The sequence below is a fragment of the Syngnathus floridae genome, chromosome 5 (genome assembly GCF_059516105.1).
Source record: "Syngnathus floridae isolate MCC-2025c chromosome 5, RoL_Sflo_1.0, whole genome shotgun sequence".
NCBI classification, from domain to species: Eukaryota; Metazoa; Chordata; class Actinopteri; order Syngnathiformes; family Syngnathidae; genus Syngnathus; species Syngnathus floridae.
Window position 1 is genome coordinate 8,721,104 of NC_142417.1, and position 16,964 is coordinate 8,738,067.

General features: G+C 41.3%; 2 protein-coding genes across 2 annotated transcripts; one reads left to right on the top strand and one right to left on the bottom strand.

Annotated features, from left to right (window-relative positions):
* Positions 1-317: 317 nt before the first annotated feature.
* p2rx2 (purinergic receptor P2X, ligand-gated ion channel, 2) lies at positions 318-3,943 on the top strand. The gene is made up of 12 exons (XM_088376858.1): positions 318-617; positions 832-967; positions 1,049-1,120; positions 1,214-1,289; positions 1,367-1,463; positions 1,811-1,891; positions 1,974-2,127; positions 2,312-2,442; positions 2,510-2,600; positions 2,679-2,744; positions 2,819-2,896; positions 3,224-3,943. The coding sequence occupies exons 1-12, from the start codon at positions 478-480 to the stop codon at positions 3,323-3,325; spliced, it is 1,224 nt and encodes a 407-aa protein (XP_088232984.1). The 5' UTR covers positions 318-477; the 3' UTR covers positions 3,326-3,943.
* Positions 3,784-16,571, bottom strand: pole (polymerase (DNA directed), epsilon). The gene is made up of 48 exons (XM_088376857.1): positions 16,341-16,571; positions 16,130-16,265; positions 15,876-15,956; positions 15,740-15,784; positions 15,565-15,657; positions 15,319-15,473; positions 14,961-15,105; positions 14,787-14,867; positions 14,596-14,703; positions 14,415-14,525; positions 14,231-14,316; positions 14,018-14,137; positions 13,669-13,801; positions 13,482-13,595; positions 13,196-13,408; positions 12,961-13,068; positions 12,738-12,866; positions 12,554-12,656; positions 12,335-12,481; positions 12,116-12,261; positions 11,829-11,977; positions 11,629-11,721; positions 11,251-11,553; positions 10,961-11,156; positions 10,672-10,886; positions 10,469-10,571; positions 10,309-10,389; positions 9,999-10,121; positions 9,594-9,803; positions 9,259-9,471; positions 9,028-9,171; positions 8,811-8,951; positions 8,577-8,730; positions 8,392-8,498; positions 8,077-8,253; positions 7,747-7,970; positions 7,340-7,560; positions 6,966-7,170; positions 6,729-6,902; positions 6,480-6,605; positions 6,269-6,401; positions 5,990-6,188; positions 5,644-5,772; positions 5,367-5,560; positions 5,086-5,286; positions 4,879-5,004; positions 4,569-4,658; positions 3,784-4,491 (listed from the first exon to the last, which is right to left on the bottom strand). The coding sequence occupies exons 1-48, from the start codon at positions 16,403-16,405 to the stop codon at positions 4,369-4,371; spliced, it is 6,873 nt and encodes a 2,290-aa protein (XP_088232983.1). The 5' UTR covers positions 16,406-16,571; the 3' UTR covers positions 3,784-4,368.
* Between the last annotated feature and the right edge of the window lie 393 nt (positions 16,572-16,964).

A 16,964-nucleotide genomic window follows, 5' to 3' on the forward strand; every position in this document is an offset into this window, starting at 1 on the left:
AAGTACACAAATATACGGTACATATTATCAGACTCTAATGATAAGAGTAAATATTGTAAATGTATATTTTATGAATATGAATGTATTTAGATTTGATTCCTGGATAATTAGCAACATAAACTGAGAACTTTTAATACCATTATGTAGTAATGTATAATGTTATGATATATTACTAATGTATGATGAATAGCCCTAAATGTTAAAATGTAGGTTAAAGATTCAACAGTTAACCCAGAGGTCATAAACATGCAAGGGCAATCAGAATAAATGATACAAACTCCGCCCTCTTGTCTTCTCTCTGGTTTGGGCAAGCACAATAACACGACGGAGATGCACACTGGAGTAGGGCAGAGAGGCGGAGAACAAAGAAATATCACTGGGAACTGAAGCTGGTTCGAGTGAAATAAAATTAGTGTGAACTCCAAGGTCCAGAAAAAGACAGGATATCTCAGAGGTAGTGCATTCCATAAATTAATCATGGGAGTAGGTGCATGTTTAAAGGACTACTTTCTTGGTTTCTGGGACTATGAAACCCCCAAAATCATGGTAGTTAAGAATCTAACTCTTGGAGTCATATACAGAGGAGTTCAGTTTATTGTCATCACCTACTTTGTCTGGTAAGCATTGTTTTTGTATGTTCTGTATGTATTTATTGTTTATGTATCTATCTTTCATCATCTGCACACTGTGCTTGTTTGATTGGTCAATATCTAAAACAGAAAATTGATAATCCAAATTCAGTTGAAATAACATATAGGAATTTATTTTTAACAATATCGTATTATTCAGCGTCGTATCCTTGTCATCAGTGTTTTTATATGTGCTCTCAAGGTACGTCTTCATAAGTCAGAAAGCGTACCAAGAAACTGAAACACGTCCTGCGAGCTCAGTTTACACTCGCATGAAAGGCTCAGCAGTTCATGGAGATCAAATCTTGGACACTGTGGAATATGTTCGACCATCGGAGGTGAAGAGGCTCTCATGCATTTTCACATTATGATCTTGGCTTCATGGAGGTTAAGATTATTGAGCAGTGTTATTGTGGCAGGGTGGAGATGTCATTACTGCAATATTGAGACGAGAGGTCACATACGACCAGAAGCAAGAAAACTGTGCTGAGGTAAAAGGTCAAACAACATACTAATTTAAACATATTAAATATTATGTATATGTATTAAGTACCCCATCAATGATTGTCAGCTTTTGTCTCTAGTATTTTGGTGTTGCAAATGCTAACTGCTCGAGGGACTCTGACTGCATCCAAGGAGAGGTTGACTTTAATGGCCACGGTAGTGCTGTGCTCACAAAATGTCCCTTGCGATTAGGTATTTATTTGTCTCAAGCTTCTGTTGGTTCTGTTTGACAGGTAGAAGGACAGGCAGATGCATTAGATACTACAACTACACCTTCAAAACCTGTGAAATCAAATCCTGGTGTCCTATCGAGGAATATGCTGTCCACAGGTAATAAGAAGACATTTCCCAATGGGATGCATTGTGGGAGTTTAAAACCACGCATGTGAAGTCCCCATGTAAAATAGGCAGCTTCTCTCTGTGATTCTACACTTTTGTCATTTTTCTAAATTAATTTTTTCCTTTTTGCCCACTGCCAGAATTTCAAGCAATATTTAATTCCTCTGTGCAGTTGCCAAATATGGCTCCCCGTCCAATCAAGGGCATAGAAAGCAGGTCAAAAGAAACCCGAAAATAAATGGTGTGAAGTCAGTCAAGCTTTTTTCCCAAAACAGACTTCCCATAAAAACAAGTTATTGTAAAACTGTCAAATGTTTTTTTTTTTCTAATGGGTACAGAGAGCCACCTTTGATGGAGGCCATCAATTTCACTGTATTCATCAGAAACTCCATACTTTTCCCAAAGTTTGGAGAGCGGAGGTACGCGTCGACACTCACACATCACATAAGCGAGATCACACATTAAATACAAATAAATATTGATGTTACCTCTTTGTGGCAGGGGTAATATTAAGGGCTCTTCAAACAGACGCAACATGCACAAATACCTGAACAAATGTCTATATGATGAGGAGAAGGAGCCCTACTGTCCAAATTTCCGACTGGGTTACATTGCACATCAAGCCCGGGAGAACTTTAGTGAGCTCTGCAGAACGGTGAGATTCAATAGAAATGTTTGACCTTTAAAAAAAACATAAAGATGGTTTGTTGTAACTGATCAATCGCAGCAATTTTTAATAAATTTCTTTTATTGAGTCAATAATCTGAATAGATGTTATAATGTAGGAATACTAATTCAAATACTACACAGCACCTATTTTATGCTAATTGACTTCTCAGGGAGGTGTGATTGGTGTTTTTATTCATTGGAACTGTGACCTGGACCTGGATCCTTCCCGCTGTAAACCCAAATATTCCTTTCGGCGTCTGGATCTCAGAAAAGATCAAGCCAACTCTGGTTACTATTGCAGGTGAATTTCACAGGTAGAATAAAATCTTAAAACTGAGGTTGTGGTCTGAAATGCTGCTTGTCTCTAGGTTTGCCAAATACTACCAAAAGAATGGAAAAGAGTCTCGGACACTTATCAAGGCTTATGGCATTCGTTTGGATATCATTGTTCATGGACAAGTAAGCAGAGGTTTTGTAAGAATCGACGTCGATTTAAGAATTTCTGCTATGACATATTAAAATGTTTCTTCTTTCCAGGCAGGTAAATTTAGCCCAATTCCAACCATCATCAGTGCAGTGACCGCTCTGACTTCTGTCGGAATTGTGAGTTAGCTCATCCTTCCTCATTTGTCCAACTGAACAACATTTTCTGACTTTTATTCCTCTCCTACCATTAGTGTACAATTTTTTGTGACTGGATCATGCTGACATTTCTTGACAAAGATAACATCTACAGTGAGAGCAAGTTTGATGAAGTAAGTAAAAAAAAAAAAAAAAATGGACCAAAAACTTTCTCTTTAGAATGTACTTCAACAGTTTTAAGACCACATTTAGAACAAGTTAGGTAAGTAAAGGCAGAAATATTCCTTCTCACTCACACCAACAATTGATCAATCAAACATCAACACATCAAAAAGTGTTTAGAAGAATAATTTCATAATGTAAGGCAAATAACTATTCACAATTAAGTCATCTTTGTGCACATACATTAGTTTGATGCGCTGTAGGAGAAAAGCATAGAAAGTAAACACTTCACAAATTTTAGTGAACTATGACCCCTAAATGGCTACTTTTCTCTCCAGGTTATAGATGAACCAACCGATGAGTCCATTCCTCCACAACTGCTTTACATCACTAGCTTCAGCGCATACCAATCAGACTTATCAGATGACGTGCTGCTGTGATGTCATCAAAAAAGTCACCTCGTGGTGTGGACTCCAAGATTTTCTATGGCCTCTCTTGAATACTAATAAGATTCATCTAAATTGCTTGGCATCATTTTTTTTTTAGCCTGATGAGAGCATCCAGCAGGAAACGACGCGCGAGATGAGTATTGAGCAGTAATTCAATAAGTCACTTCCCATAAAGTGCATCGCTAACAAGATTCTGGGGTTGTCTAAACTCATCTGGATCCTTCACAAGACCACAACGGCCAAGAGTCGGCCAAGAGTCATCGACCCATTTCTGCCGTGATGAGTGAAGTATCATTTCAGTTTGGGGAAACTTTAGTATAAGCTTCGTGGGTATGTAGAACTAACATGAGTAAAATGTGAGAACATGTAAATGTACATTATTAGCCAGTATGGATAAGCTAATATTGTTTTCTTATAATTACCTTATATGTCTCAGAAAGAGTAGAGCAGAAGGTGAACCATTTATGAATCATGTGTGAATATAGAGTCAACATTTACACCAATAATATTCTGCAACAAAGATGCTGTTTAAATCTTTTGGCCGTTTTTCCCATTTTATACATATATTCAGACAACATAAAAAATATATATATTTTGCATTGAGTTTCTGAAGGAGCCCTTTCTATTTTATTTGATATTTTAGGCATTACCACAAAATTAAGGGACGTGTGTAGAAGTTATTACAAGTAAATGGCAATAATAAAAAGCCCTCCCAGCTCATAAGACAAAGTCATTCTGGGAATTAGTAAAATATTGTTGGTTGGAAAAACGAGTGTTTGGACAGATTGATGGTTGTCCCAAGAGACGGTGACAACAGAGGACGTAATCATACGTTTAAAAACACCTCACTACAGCATTACAAAGTAAAAAATATTTATTGACATGCATACAACATTTCAAAACTCCCACCACAGAGAGTTCAATCATATCTACAGCTCACAAACACACGCACGCACACACTCAAGCAACACTCACCAACAATGACGACTGATTTGTTCTAATGCAACAGACAGTTGCAAACCTCAGCTGTGCTTTTAAGGATCACTCTGGTTCATCTGAGGCGTCATCATCATCAACCAGTCAATGGTCTCCTTCAGGAAGCTCATGTTGTAGTGGGAAGCAATGTTCCGAAAGACTGCGACCTGCTCTGAGAAGTTCTTTGGAGGGAAGGAGAACACGTAAATAAAAAAAACAAATAAAGACACATATTAGAAGACGATAACGGAACACGTACCTTAGCTGAGAAAGTAAGTTCAAAGTCTCCGGCACATTTGCAGTAGAGGGGCATGTTTGCTTCTTTCACTCCTTTGCATTTAGGACAAACCTAAACATCACAGAAAGATCAATGTTTGACAACAGGCGGATTATTTCTTGAAACATGTACACACAATTGCTGGCAAGCTCTTTAAATGAAGTTAATCACATCATTTATTGTCCTCATGATGGAACATTGACCTCTACAGTTTCTATCCATCTGAAGCAAATTCCTTTTGCTGTCAGTACATTTCAGTAGTTTTGCCTTTGCAGCTTTTTTTTAAACTCACCAAGTCCTGCAAAGTGTAGCTCATCAATTTCTTCTGCAGGGCTTCCACCAAAGCCATCTCAATAGACTCGGTCTCATACTGGGCTTGGCAGTTTGAGCAAAACCACTGTGGTAAGACGGCGCCATCCTGAATGAAGAAGAAGAAAAAAAAAAAATGAGTTGATGCAATTAAGAAGTAGGACTACGAAGGAAGCTTCTGCTGGCTTACTTGTGCCACGGACGGGTCTTTGCAGAGGTCGAGGTCACGACAGAAATTGCAGTTGTGGCATATAACTTCGGGCAATATGTACGAGTTGCAGGGGTCGCGGAAATTGGCTTCTTCTGAAAATTCCCCCACATCCACAAGGCGCAGAAGGTCCCTCTTTAGCTTGTTTACCTGGTTCCCAATGTTGCCATCTAGTGAGAGGACCTGAAGAAACAACAAAAGGTGGCGAAAAATCAATCAGCTGATTTAACATTGAAGACACATTTCTTTTTCTTCATATTTACCTGACAGACATATTTGACAAACTCCAGAGCTGGGTTGTTAAGTGGCAAGTGTGAGCCTGGCAAGACCGGGAACATTTCCGAGGGCTGGGTGACATTTCTGGTACCGGTCACTTTTTTTTGGATTTTTTGTGTAATAGTAAAAATATTCTGCGTCAGCTCGGTGGACACATACTCCTGGGAGAAAGTGATCATTCCTAAAGGAAAGATTTAAAATGTGCATCATAAGGTCACCATAATATGCGGCATTGTTATTCAGTTCTACAAAAGAGCATTGTACCAGGAAGAGCACTCAAATCCCCCACGGCCTGCTGGGAAATCTGGCTGCCTCGCCTCTTGACTGGCGTTGCACCAGGTGTGTTGCGTTTCAGTTCTTCTTTCATGCTTTGGTAAACTGCTACAATGTAAGCTGAGTAGAAAGTCAATGGATGAAAAGTGGTGTAATGCATTTACAAATATAATGACACTTCGGCCAGGTTGCTTGGCAACAAAACATCACTAGATGGTGCCAAAGCAATATTTTTATATTAGACATGACATTGGCCCAAAATGGCAAATATGCAAGTCTTTAGAGAATACTAGACAGAACCAGAATAAACAGACTTTACTTTCAAAAAAGGACTCACATGACACAATCATGAGGAAGTAGTTCTGGCAGGAAGCACTTTGCGGAAGATACTGCATGATATTCCAGTTGCTCTCAATCAAGTCCTCCACCTCATCCGTCGCTGCATCTTCCTCATCTTGTTGAGCATTCACTTCCTCCTCTTCATCTTCACTGCCATCTTCATCTCCCTCTGTGTTTGTCTTTGCTTTGACTCCTTCCTAGAAAGCACCAGCCCAAAGCAGCAATAAGTCGCCGATTTGGTAGACATGAATAATGAACTACTGTCCGTTTGGACTACCTCGCCGCACAAGATGCTGGATGGAAGTTTGCCTTTCACACCACCATTGTTAGCCGGATCCATCCACAGTAAAAACTCCCAACATCGAGAAAAGGAGATGGACAAAGAGTGGAAGATTTCTTTGGAATGTATGCTACAAGACACACATTTGTTAGGATGAATACAATGAAACCTTGATTAGTATTAATAAGTTAGATGACAAATATCAAACCTATTTGTGATGTATTCCACATAACCAATGGCATCATCTATCCTCCGTTTTTTGGTGCACAAGATGATCCTGTTGAAGTTTCCGTACACCACAGTGGAGCCAAGACGCTTGAACTCCGCAATCAACCTGACAGCACCGCAACAGGAATTACAATGTCGAGGCCAGCCAATTAATTCTCCCGCCACGAGTCCAAAAGCATCGCTTAAACAAAACAATACACGCAAGCAATAAAGGCTGTGCATCACTCACTGCAGGAAGACCTTCTTCATCATGTTGTGCAAAGTGCGGTGCAGCGCGGGGTCATAGAGTAGCGAGCTGGGAGAGTGCAGCCAGCGGTAGAAGTGCATCACCTGGTTGTCCGCATACACGTTGTGGTACTGTGTGATCTCTCGGACCCATCCCACTACCATGCTCTTCAAGATCCTGTTTATGCGTAAGAAAAAACATTGGAAAAAAATAAAATCCGAGTGTGTTTTCAGGATGTACCTGAAGGTGTTGGAGCAGAGGGCGGTCTCATCGTAGCTAGCTAGGGAGTTAGCTCCTTGGTTTCCTGACATCATCTCCTCCAAAGACGCCTGTTGGATCACATCAAAACTAACACCTAGACTGGCTCCTCCCTCCATGTCATTGACATGCTGCGACTGGAGGATGGTGTTCACAGCCAAGCTTTGCAGGTCCAGCTCCACACACACTGCAAGATGGAACATTTGGAACTTAACATTCATTCCTCACAATAAGGTACATTTTGTCTTTCATTAGGATCTCGTATTTGCTTTGTTGAGTTCATGGCAAATCATGCTGGGAGACTACAATTATATTAATTATTTTCTAGAGTTCGGTTTAAGCAAGTGTCGAGGTACCTGTGGAGTAGCACCCTTGGGCATTAATCTCCACAGAGCACCGATCATCACTTTCCATAACAAGGCGGCTGTCATCCGCCTCTTTGCCCCCCAGATCTGGCCTCGCTGTGGGAGAGAGCCATAGCAGGTGATTGTGTTTCCGCAGATGTCTAGCAAGGAACAAGTCAGAACCAAATATTGACACATCCTGGGGCAGGTTTCCTACAGGTAAGTGGTAGTACCTGAAATAGAAAAGAGATAACGAACAGATTTTCAGTTGTTTCACGTGAAATCAGCTTAAAAACAAAATTAATCATTTAGCATAACTCAAAGTAAGGTCATCCATCACAATTTCTCATATGGAACTCTTTTTTAAAATCCAGTTCTAATAATTAATAACACGCATTTGAAGTCCTCACGCTACCTACCGAGCCATGTCAAAAGCCTGCGATAGATAGCTGTCCAGATTCAGATAGTGGCGGATCATGCGCCGAGCCCCATGTCGCTGCCAGTCCAGCACATTGTAACTGATTTCATCGATAACATGCACCGGCACAACCGGGAATTCGTCCAAAACTGGCATCCCCGTAGTCAGTCGTCGCAACTCCCAGTTGGATTGAACTGCGATGAGGGTCGGACCCCGGCGCTCCTCCTAAAACATAATGGATAGAAGCACATTAGAAGAATCCTAACATAAGCCATAATAAAAAATAAAATAAAAAAAATCATATCAATGGGTAATTTGGGTTTTTTCTTACTTTGTAGCTCAGAAGTATTCGTTGCAGTGCACGGTGGATGGCCTTCACATCATTTTCAGCCCGAACCTCAAAATTGTGTTTTTCTGGAGGCAGAAGGTCCTCTGTTGTTTTTTCCAACAGGGCAGTGCGTTCAGCAGTGTAGACGTTACTGAGGTTTGGCATCTGGTTGCTTCGCACCTGCATAGGAGAGAGAGGAAAGAGGGAATTCAATCCGTCATGTATGAACTTCACAGTACTTTAACAGTGCGTATAACTGAGCCCCCCCCAATACAAAAAAATAGGCAGCAAAACACTACAGCAATGTACTGTTCTTACAGTGTCCAGAATAAAGATGTTGGCTTTGCGCTGAGAAGGGATGAAAAGGCCAAACAAGGCCTTGTGACCCTGACTGTGATGGTAAAGGTACATGTGGCGAACACTCCCTGAAAGAGGAACAAACATGCCCGAACATTAACAGACTGTTAGACGACAATTAGTAAATCCCACAAATACGTTCATACCTGGCTCCAAGTAGCTGAACTGAGCCAGAGACTTCATATCCAGATTCTCCAGATCAAAAGTGTCTGCCTCCCTACCGGCCAGATCCCTCCCAACACGCTTACTGACCATACACACACATCCGAGCTGCACCAGTGCACGAAAAAGTAGTGGCACCTGAAAGATGGATGATCAAAATTCACGGTTGTATATTATCACTGTTAATTATTGCGGTATAAATTGCATTTGCATGATACCTGTGTTTCATAAACCCCTTCAATGTCTGGGGCTGATAGGTCAGCGTTGATTTCGTTAATGTGCTCCTGGTACATGTCCTCAGGCACACAATACTCATACAGGTAGTAGACCATGTTGGAGCGAGGGAGCAAACGATTCACCTGATGCAACACACAAAGATGCTGCTTAGAAAAAAAATCCAACTGGCAAAAAAAAGCATCTTGCTCACCTGCTTACCTTTTTGTATGTTGGTCCCTCCTCCTGTTTCGGGACTTTTTGGTTGACATAGAAGATGCGAGGAATGTTGAGCTTCATGCAATGGAGGTCATTTCCAATGACTGCCCATAATTTGTAAAGTCCAGGGTGGCTCGTTTCTGCAATCTGCAAGTATCAGATACAAACTCCAATCACCATTTCACTCCTTCCATGGATGATTGCATTAAAAAAAAAAATGAAGGTGGTGCTCACCTGCACGACTTGCCAAGGCATATCCAGGATGCTACGAGCTGTTTTACGGAGGAAACTTCCCAGACCTGTGGTGTGGCCATCCCTGATCAATCCTCCGCCGACAGGTTGGGCTTCACCATCCAGCAGTCTTCGCTTTTTCTTTCTTTCCTTCCGCTGCTTCATTTGCAGCTCCCACTTTTTCTTATGGTAACGCAACCACACAAGGCGCTCCTCCTTTAAAAAAAATAAAAAATAAATAAACAGCTGTGTAATGTAAACACTTGGTGGACAAACAATTAAAAATTCCATATGAGGACATAGAATTAGTCAAACGTAATATGCAAACGGTTGCCTACCTTTGTCTTGCCCATTGGTGGTGGCGGTCCCAAAACCTCTCTCCACGACTGGGTAAGCTCAAGATCCTGAGACTCCACCTGGCTGTCCTCCCCCTGAGAAGTTCTCTTCCTTTTGGTGCTGATGAGGATGGCCGGCTGCAGCGGCTTAGCTGGCGTCCCAAAGTCCTCCATATCGGGAACTGGATGGCCCTCGTGGCGCAGAGGAGCCACCTGAAGAAAAACATCAGCTATGAGCGGTTTGAAGAGGGCCTTGAAACAAGACAATACACTTCTTGATGTGTTTTAAGTTTAATTACAGTATTATGTCAAAGCACTGATTTTCTTGGGAATTAAATATTCCTATTCAACAGGCAGCAAATTACATTTCCTTGATGATGAATCATGAGTCGAATAATCGTTACCTACCTGTCTCTTGCCCTCACTGGTGAACAGCTCGCTGATTTTCTTTTGTTTGTAGATATCGTTTTTCTCAAGAAGCTTCTTGTGAAGCCAATCGGGATGTCGGACTCGGGGAACTGGATTCTTCACCTGAACATCGCAACAAGTATGTTGTAATTGAAAGTAGTAGACATTCTAGTACGATGCAGTTTTCTCCAATTGCATACTACTATCACGATAAACATATTTTTAAAAGACTAGCTCTCTGACTGTTTATCTACTAGATTACCCAAATGACCAATAACTAACCCAAGCATCACTAGCATTTTTTAATTACCTGTTGGAGAGCTGCAGGGATGGTGATAATTTTCTGGATTGCGCTCCCTAGCCTTTCAATGTAGTAACTCCAATCAAGAATCTATGATGAGAACAGGAAAGGCAATCTGATGCAAAACGAGAACAGAAAAAATAATCCATAACTTTCGTTATTTCCTTACTGAGCGGATGTCAAAGTCATGCAGGCTGGGCATCTTCAGCCATTTGCGCAGAAAATGTTTGGTCACGCTCGACTCGGCTTGGAAGATGGCCAAAGGGATAGCTCTGAAAGGGAAGACATGAATGAAAACTTGCTTCAAGTTACTTTCTGCCAGCCTGTGATCACAATTTTAGCACTGAGGAGTAACATGTGCCGTTTCCCCACCTCTCCGTCACAGGAGCTCCTTCTGGCTTTCGTGAGATGACGTAACGACAGCTAAGACCAGCATCTTTCACCATTTGGTCTCCCAGGAACTCTGCCAGTCTCTTGGCTGTGCTAATGGAAGTGGACTTTTGCTCTCCGTAATCCTCCAATTTTTTAGACATGGAGCGATTTTCGGATATCAAGTCAAACAACTCAGCATCCGGCATGTTGGCAGCCTGGAAGATCACAGTAATTGTGAAATAATTCCTGTCATGTTAAGAGTGTGACCATTTTAAACAACTGCCTTTACCTTGCTGTAGAGCACATCCAGCCAGTAGTCAGCCACTTTGGCTACAGAGGCGTAGACCTCCTCCAAGGTGGTACCTTTGAGGAAAGCTTCAAACACGGAAGACTGGAAGATCTTGATGAGCTGCAGCTCTCCTCTTCTCTTCACCTCAAAACCCTTCAGCTCAGCCAGAGACCCGTCCTCATTGAATACGGCGTATCTAAGGTCAAAGGCCAACAGAAATATTAATGCATGTAATGGAGCTGTTGTTCTACAACCGTGCTATTGGCATGAAATGTGATATTTGACCTTACCTTTTCTTTAACTTCTTGCCTTCTTCTTTCGAGGCAGGCAGAATCATGGCAAGATATGGCCCGTCCACTTCGAAGAAGATGCTGTTCTCCGCCCTGATATTATATGTGAGCGACGCAGGGTCTACCAGCTCGTGATATTGCTCGTTGGTAAAGCCTTCCTTAACCAGGATATTCAGCATGGCACCAGGGTAAGAGATGGTCACTTTGGGCTTTTTCTCGTTACTAGTCTTCACTACAAAGTTCTCCGGGAAAGTATTTGGAAGGACGCACCAGATACCATCAGTATCCAATTCAAGTGGCCTCCTGAGTCACAGATAAAAAAAAGATTATGCCAGAGGAAATCTACATCAATTATTACCGTCACCATATGTTACCCACCCTATTTGTTCGATGAGCTCTCTTGCCCTAGTGATGATATTGGCACCAGTGTAGCACACAATGCCAGCCATCTCCATCGAGTACCAGCGAGCCCTAGTGGACACACAGCGCAGCAGTTTAGCAAGACCGTTTTTTTTTTTTTCCAGAGGCCGTTTAGGAAACAGGATTTAGCCCGGGAAAAAAATGAGTTTAACTCGTACCCTTTTCTCATGACATAGCCGTAAAATGAGTTCAGGATACACTTGTGAGCCAGCTGAAGAGAGTCATACAGGATCTCCATGTTCTTACAGCGCTTGGCCTCGGCAGCATCTCCACTGTCTTGAGCTGCGGACAGTTTCTTCTTCCACACCTTAAAAAATGCATTAGAATAAAGCAGTTTTGTGTTACCACGAAGAGTTGATGGAAATATAGATTGACCAATCAGCCCTGAAACCTCCTGAGAGGAGGACATGACCCATTTTCTTTTCTGTGTTACAAAGCAAGGTACCTTGTGTAGACCTTTAAACTCATATCGCCGATCCCGAAAAGCTCGAACAGTGTCTACATAGAAGGAGTTTTCTCTCTGACAGATGGTAGTGACTCGCTCCTCCAGCTTGGTGACGTGTATCTTCTTATAAGCCTTCTTGCAATAGTCTGACACAGACAACATTAGTCAGAACTGCCTTAGACACGGAAAAAAAAAAACGTTTTAAAACAAATACGACACCTGCAAGACGTTTTTTCTCATGCTTAGCTTGTTCTTCCCTGTTGAGTGTGTGGAAGGCCCGAGGTGGACCGTTCGGGAAGAACGGAGGGAACTTCTCAGACTCGAGTTGCTGCTGGATACGGTGGAACTCACTACGGCTGGCGGGCACTACGCAAAAGGGGAAGCGGATGTGACAAACTCATGGATACCTTAAAAACCCAGCGTGTGACAACAACTTACTGATTTCCCCTCTCCAGTGCCAAGCCATCCTCCTTTGACAAGTGGCGCCTGGTTTATTGAAGTCGCAGGCAGCACAAGTGGCTGCGTCTACCATAGCGGAAGGCTAGACGGAATAATAGAAATGACAAAAATATCATTTTAATGTCTTCATCTCTTATAATCTAAATTTCCCTTTTTGTTTAACCTGTAGACGGTTAGTGAGGATAATGTTGGGGTACATTGCTCCAACGTCAAGATGGTATATGAGGGGACACTCAATCCTGTTTGGAACCTCTTTCAAGGACGTCAGCTTCTTTTTGATATCTTCACAGACCTATTAAAAAAACAAGTGTCCTTTATTTCATATTGTAAAACTAGAATAGATGTTGGTACAGAAAGCAAGAAAAACAAATATATATTCTACATACTTCATTAAAGTTGGTGACTTGCTCAAGGGGGATTTTCTCCTCTTCCTCAATGGCATGACGCATTGTTTGTTCAACTCGCTGGTATAAAAAGTCAAACGCAGCTGGATTCTGTCAATAAACCAATCACCATTCAAAATCAAATAGCACCGTAAGACATTTTTCTATTACAAACACAGTATGTGCCTTGGCTCAATGGTTAGGAAATATACTGATACTATAAAAGCAAATAAAGTACCATTTTGAAACGGCAGGGAATGTCACTTCGAAACACTCCAGATTCCAACGCTTCCACGTGGCCCCCCACGTAAGTCTCAGAATCCAAGACGTGGCCGTCGTCTGTCAGCTTGTTGAAGACTTGCTCTTGTTTGTTGGGGAAGACAATGTTGGCGTGGAAGGCCTGCACCATGAGCAGAGCTTCGCATAGAGTGCCAGAGCCTTTACGCAACACCTGCGTGGAGAAGAACACACATGTCACGTGGCACAATCCTACATTGAAGTATATTATTGCCAAGTAAACAAACCTCATCGGGCTCCATGGGGATGATAGTGCACAGAGCAAAGATGAAGGGATGAACATACTTCATATAAAGGTAATATGTGGCCACAGCATCTGACACGGAGTAGGTGGCTAAAGTCTGGCAAAAATAAGTCAATAACAGAATGAAACAGATTTTAGTAATAAGAATTAAAAACAAATAGAATTCATACTTGTGGTTCCTCCGTTGCCATGCGGCACATCTCCTCCGGGTCCAGCTCCACGGGGTCATAGCCCAGTTTAGCCTTTGCTGCGGCCTTCAGATTATGGCTTCCCACTGGCAGGTAGCTATCTCTCTTAACCCACCTAAAGCACAAGAGGAAAATGCAATTAAATCAATCCTCATATTATATGTGAGATACACAAACTAATAATGTCAAACAAGATTCGGAATACCACAGGTTACACAATATTTATCTTATTGTCATACTTTCCGTATTGCTTTTATGTTGTCTGATGTTTTTTTTTTTTTTTTTTGAATAGTACTTTTTGAAACAGGTGTCTGATGCATTAGTGTCACACCTAAAACTGTCCATGTGGATGGCCTGAGTGGATTTGTACTCTCCCTGGCTGTCCTTCTGGAAGCCTATCTCCCTGTGCATGTTCAGTCCGTGCACGGAAGCTCGTGTCTCCACAAAAGGCCTAGAGAATTACAGTCAAGTCAAAAAGTAAAAATGTTGACAACATTTGTGAAATATGACTAAATGCAGGAATTTAAAAAAAAAAAAAGCTCACCAATCAAAGAAGTCTCCGTTATAGGTGACAAAGATGTTAGGTTTGGTCTCTTGAACGTGATCAAAGAACCTCTGAATAAGTGCCATCTAAAGGCATAAATAATATTATTACAATATGGCATTATTGTTCAATTTTTTTTTAAAGTAGGAGCTTAATCTAGTACAATATTTCTAATGACATGTACCTCATCATTCTCATTAAAAACAGTGAATGGACCTTCATATTCAGGTTTGGGTGTGAACTCAAAGTCTTCAATGTTTTCAGAGACAATCTCTCTGTTTGTGATTAGAAACCCCTAAAAGGAGAAAGCGAAACAAAAAAAAGTTACAATGACACGGTTCAAAAGGAAGCGGCATAAAACCCACCTGCCCATCAATCATATATGAGATCATCATGATTTGATCAGTCTCTGCATCTGGGAATTTTAGTGGAAGTTTGGTGGTCTCTATGTCAAAAGCCAAAACGACAGGGTCCTAAAAGTAAGAACGAAAAGTGAATTATGGGACGTCAATGCAAAAAATCACGAGACAGAACTTCAACAAGAAGATTGTCATACGGGTCGTTCGACAAGATCATCCCTGCGAACAATCTCGGGTGGGTAAGTGCTGCCTCTGTATCGAACATTGTACCAGTGAGCCTGAGAAATAATAATAAATATATATATATATATTAGAACAACAGATATAAGCTCTTTGATTTATTTCAGTCAATAGCTGTCGGTTTTATTCACCACGTGGATCTTTAGGTCAATGGACACGCGTACGTGGTAGGGCACGTCATACTCCCTCATGTCCACAATGTTGTCTAATTGGTCAGAAATATTCTTGGACATCCCATCTTCCTCTGCTGAAGTCACATTCCCACCTGATAGTGCACTGCAAACACAGCAAACAGCGAACCCATTAGGCTACCTCATCCACCCCCCCGTCCCCCCAAAAACTAAAAAAACAAGAGGATGAGTGACATTGTTTGCTGTTGCAGTCCTGAACTACATAACATATCAAAAATGGCAACCAAGCAATTTCATGTAAACAAAAACACACTAATGAAAAGACTATTTGATTATGGTTTCATTGAACAAAACATACCTTGATAACATTGACGTGTAGACATCATTAGACTGTTCTCTTTCTCTGTTTTTGCGTACTGCTGGGGAAATCTCCCGCTTGACCTTGATGAGGTCATCCACAGTATTGAAGGACAGCTTAATGTAGCCTCTCTTCAGTCCTACCAGGTGGTTGGGCTGAGTTACAAAAGAGAAAATGTTTTTTGCAAGAGCAATGGTCAAGCAGTCATTATTCCTGCTGGTAACACACACAAAAAAATGTAATTACCAGGTCCAGATCCTCTTTTGAGATTATTTCAAGCTTGGACACTTTGCCTTGGAACTTTCTTGACAAATATAAGATAACTTCTCTTTCACAGTTCTAGAAAAAAAATAGTGCAAATATTATGAGCACTTATACATTTTGGTGTCTGACAAGATGCAACTTTGATGCTCAGGTTTACCTTTTTTGTAGCAATATAAAAATAAGGCTTGAAAGGGAGCGCAACCTATAAACAGAAGACATATTGCGTTAAATGGATCATACGTAATCAGAATGATCTAACATTTTTGTTTGAATTTGAGTTTTGCCCAACACACCTTAAACCTGCTTCCATCCTCCTGGATAAAATAATAGTTCACAACACTGATCAACCTTTTGTCTTCATCCAGGATCTCAGCCTAGATATACAAAGACGTACACATTTATGTTTTTTAATGACAGAAGAGGCAAAAACGTTGAGTGAGTGAGTGAGTGAGTGAGTGAGTGAGTGAGTGAGTGAGTGAGTGAGTGAGTGAGTGAGTGAGTGAGTGAGTGAGTGAGTGAGTGAGTGAGTGAGTGAGTGTTAACTTACTGGGTGCATGTTGATCAACCATCCAGTTTTCTCTCCAGGTTCTTTCATCCGATCGAAGCCAAAGCGACTGTCCATCTCATCCGTGAACTGGCTGCGCTCCAGCCTCTTAAGGGCCGACATTGAGGAGCCATCATCCCTGGTTGAAATACATTGCTCTCCATCATGTACGTGTAATTTGGTTTTCATGCAGACTCGATGCGGAACTACTTACTGGTTCTCCTGATCTCCACTTTTACCCTGGTCCGATTTGAATCTCCCACTATTTTGAAACACCATTTTGTGAAGTTGGCAGACCGCAGGCCAACAAAAGTAGTTACCGGCTGCGATATGGTGTTATGTCGGCGATAGATTCTGCATCTGGTAATATTTTGGAGTTATTTCAAACCTGTGTCGTTGTTTCACTGACAGTGACAAGCCTTGTGTTTTCTTAGTTTGGCGCGTTCCCGCACTTCCCGCGAGATCAGCGCCGCGAATCATTCTCACAAAGATCGTTTATTAGAAAGATCGACACTTCTGGGCCTCATCGACGAAACTCAAGTTGTATAACTCGAGTATCCTTTCTTTTCTTTTTTTTCTTTTTTTTTACATAGTTTGCCTGACTGCATGTGGTCATTTAATGTGAAATATGAAAAGTCGAAAATTCAGTGACAGAATAATACTTGATCCTTACTTGAATTTAATTAACCAGTCAATGTTTAAATTGTTTTTGATGTGTTTTGCTTCCCTTTTTAATGTAATTAACCAATTATATGATTAAAAATGCTAAATGTACATCTAAATTGGCCACCAAAACCCATTAGGATACAGTCACGTATGTAATACGTTGAAAAAATAT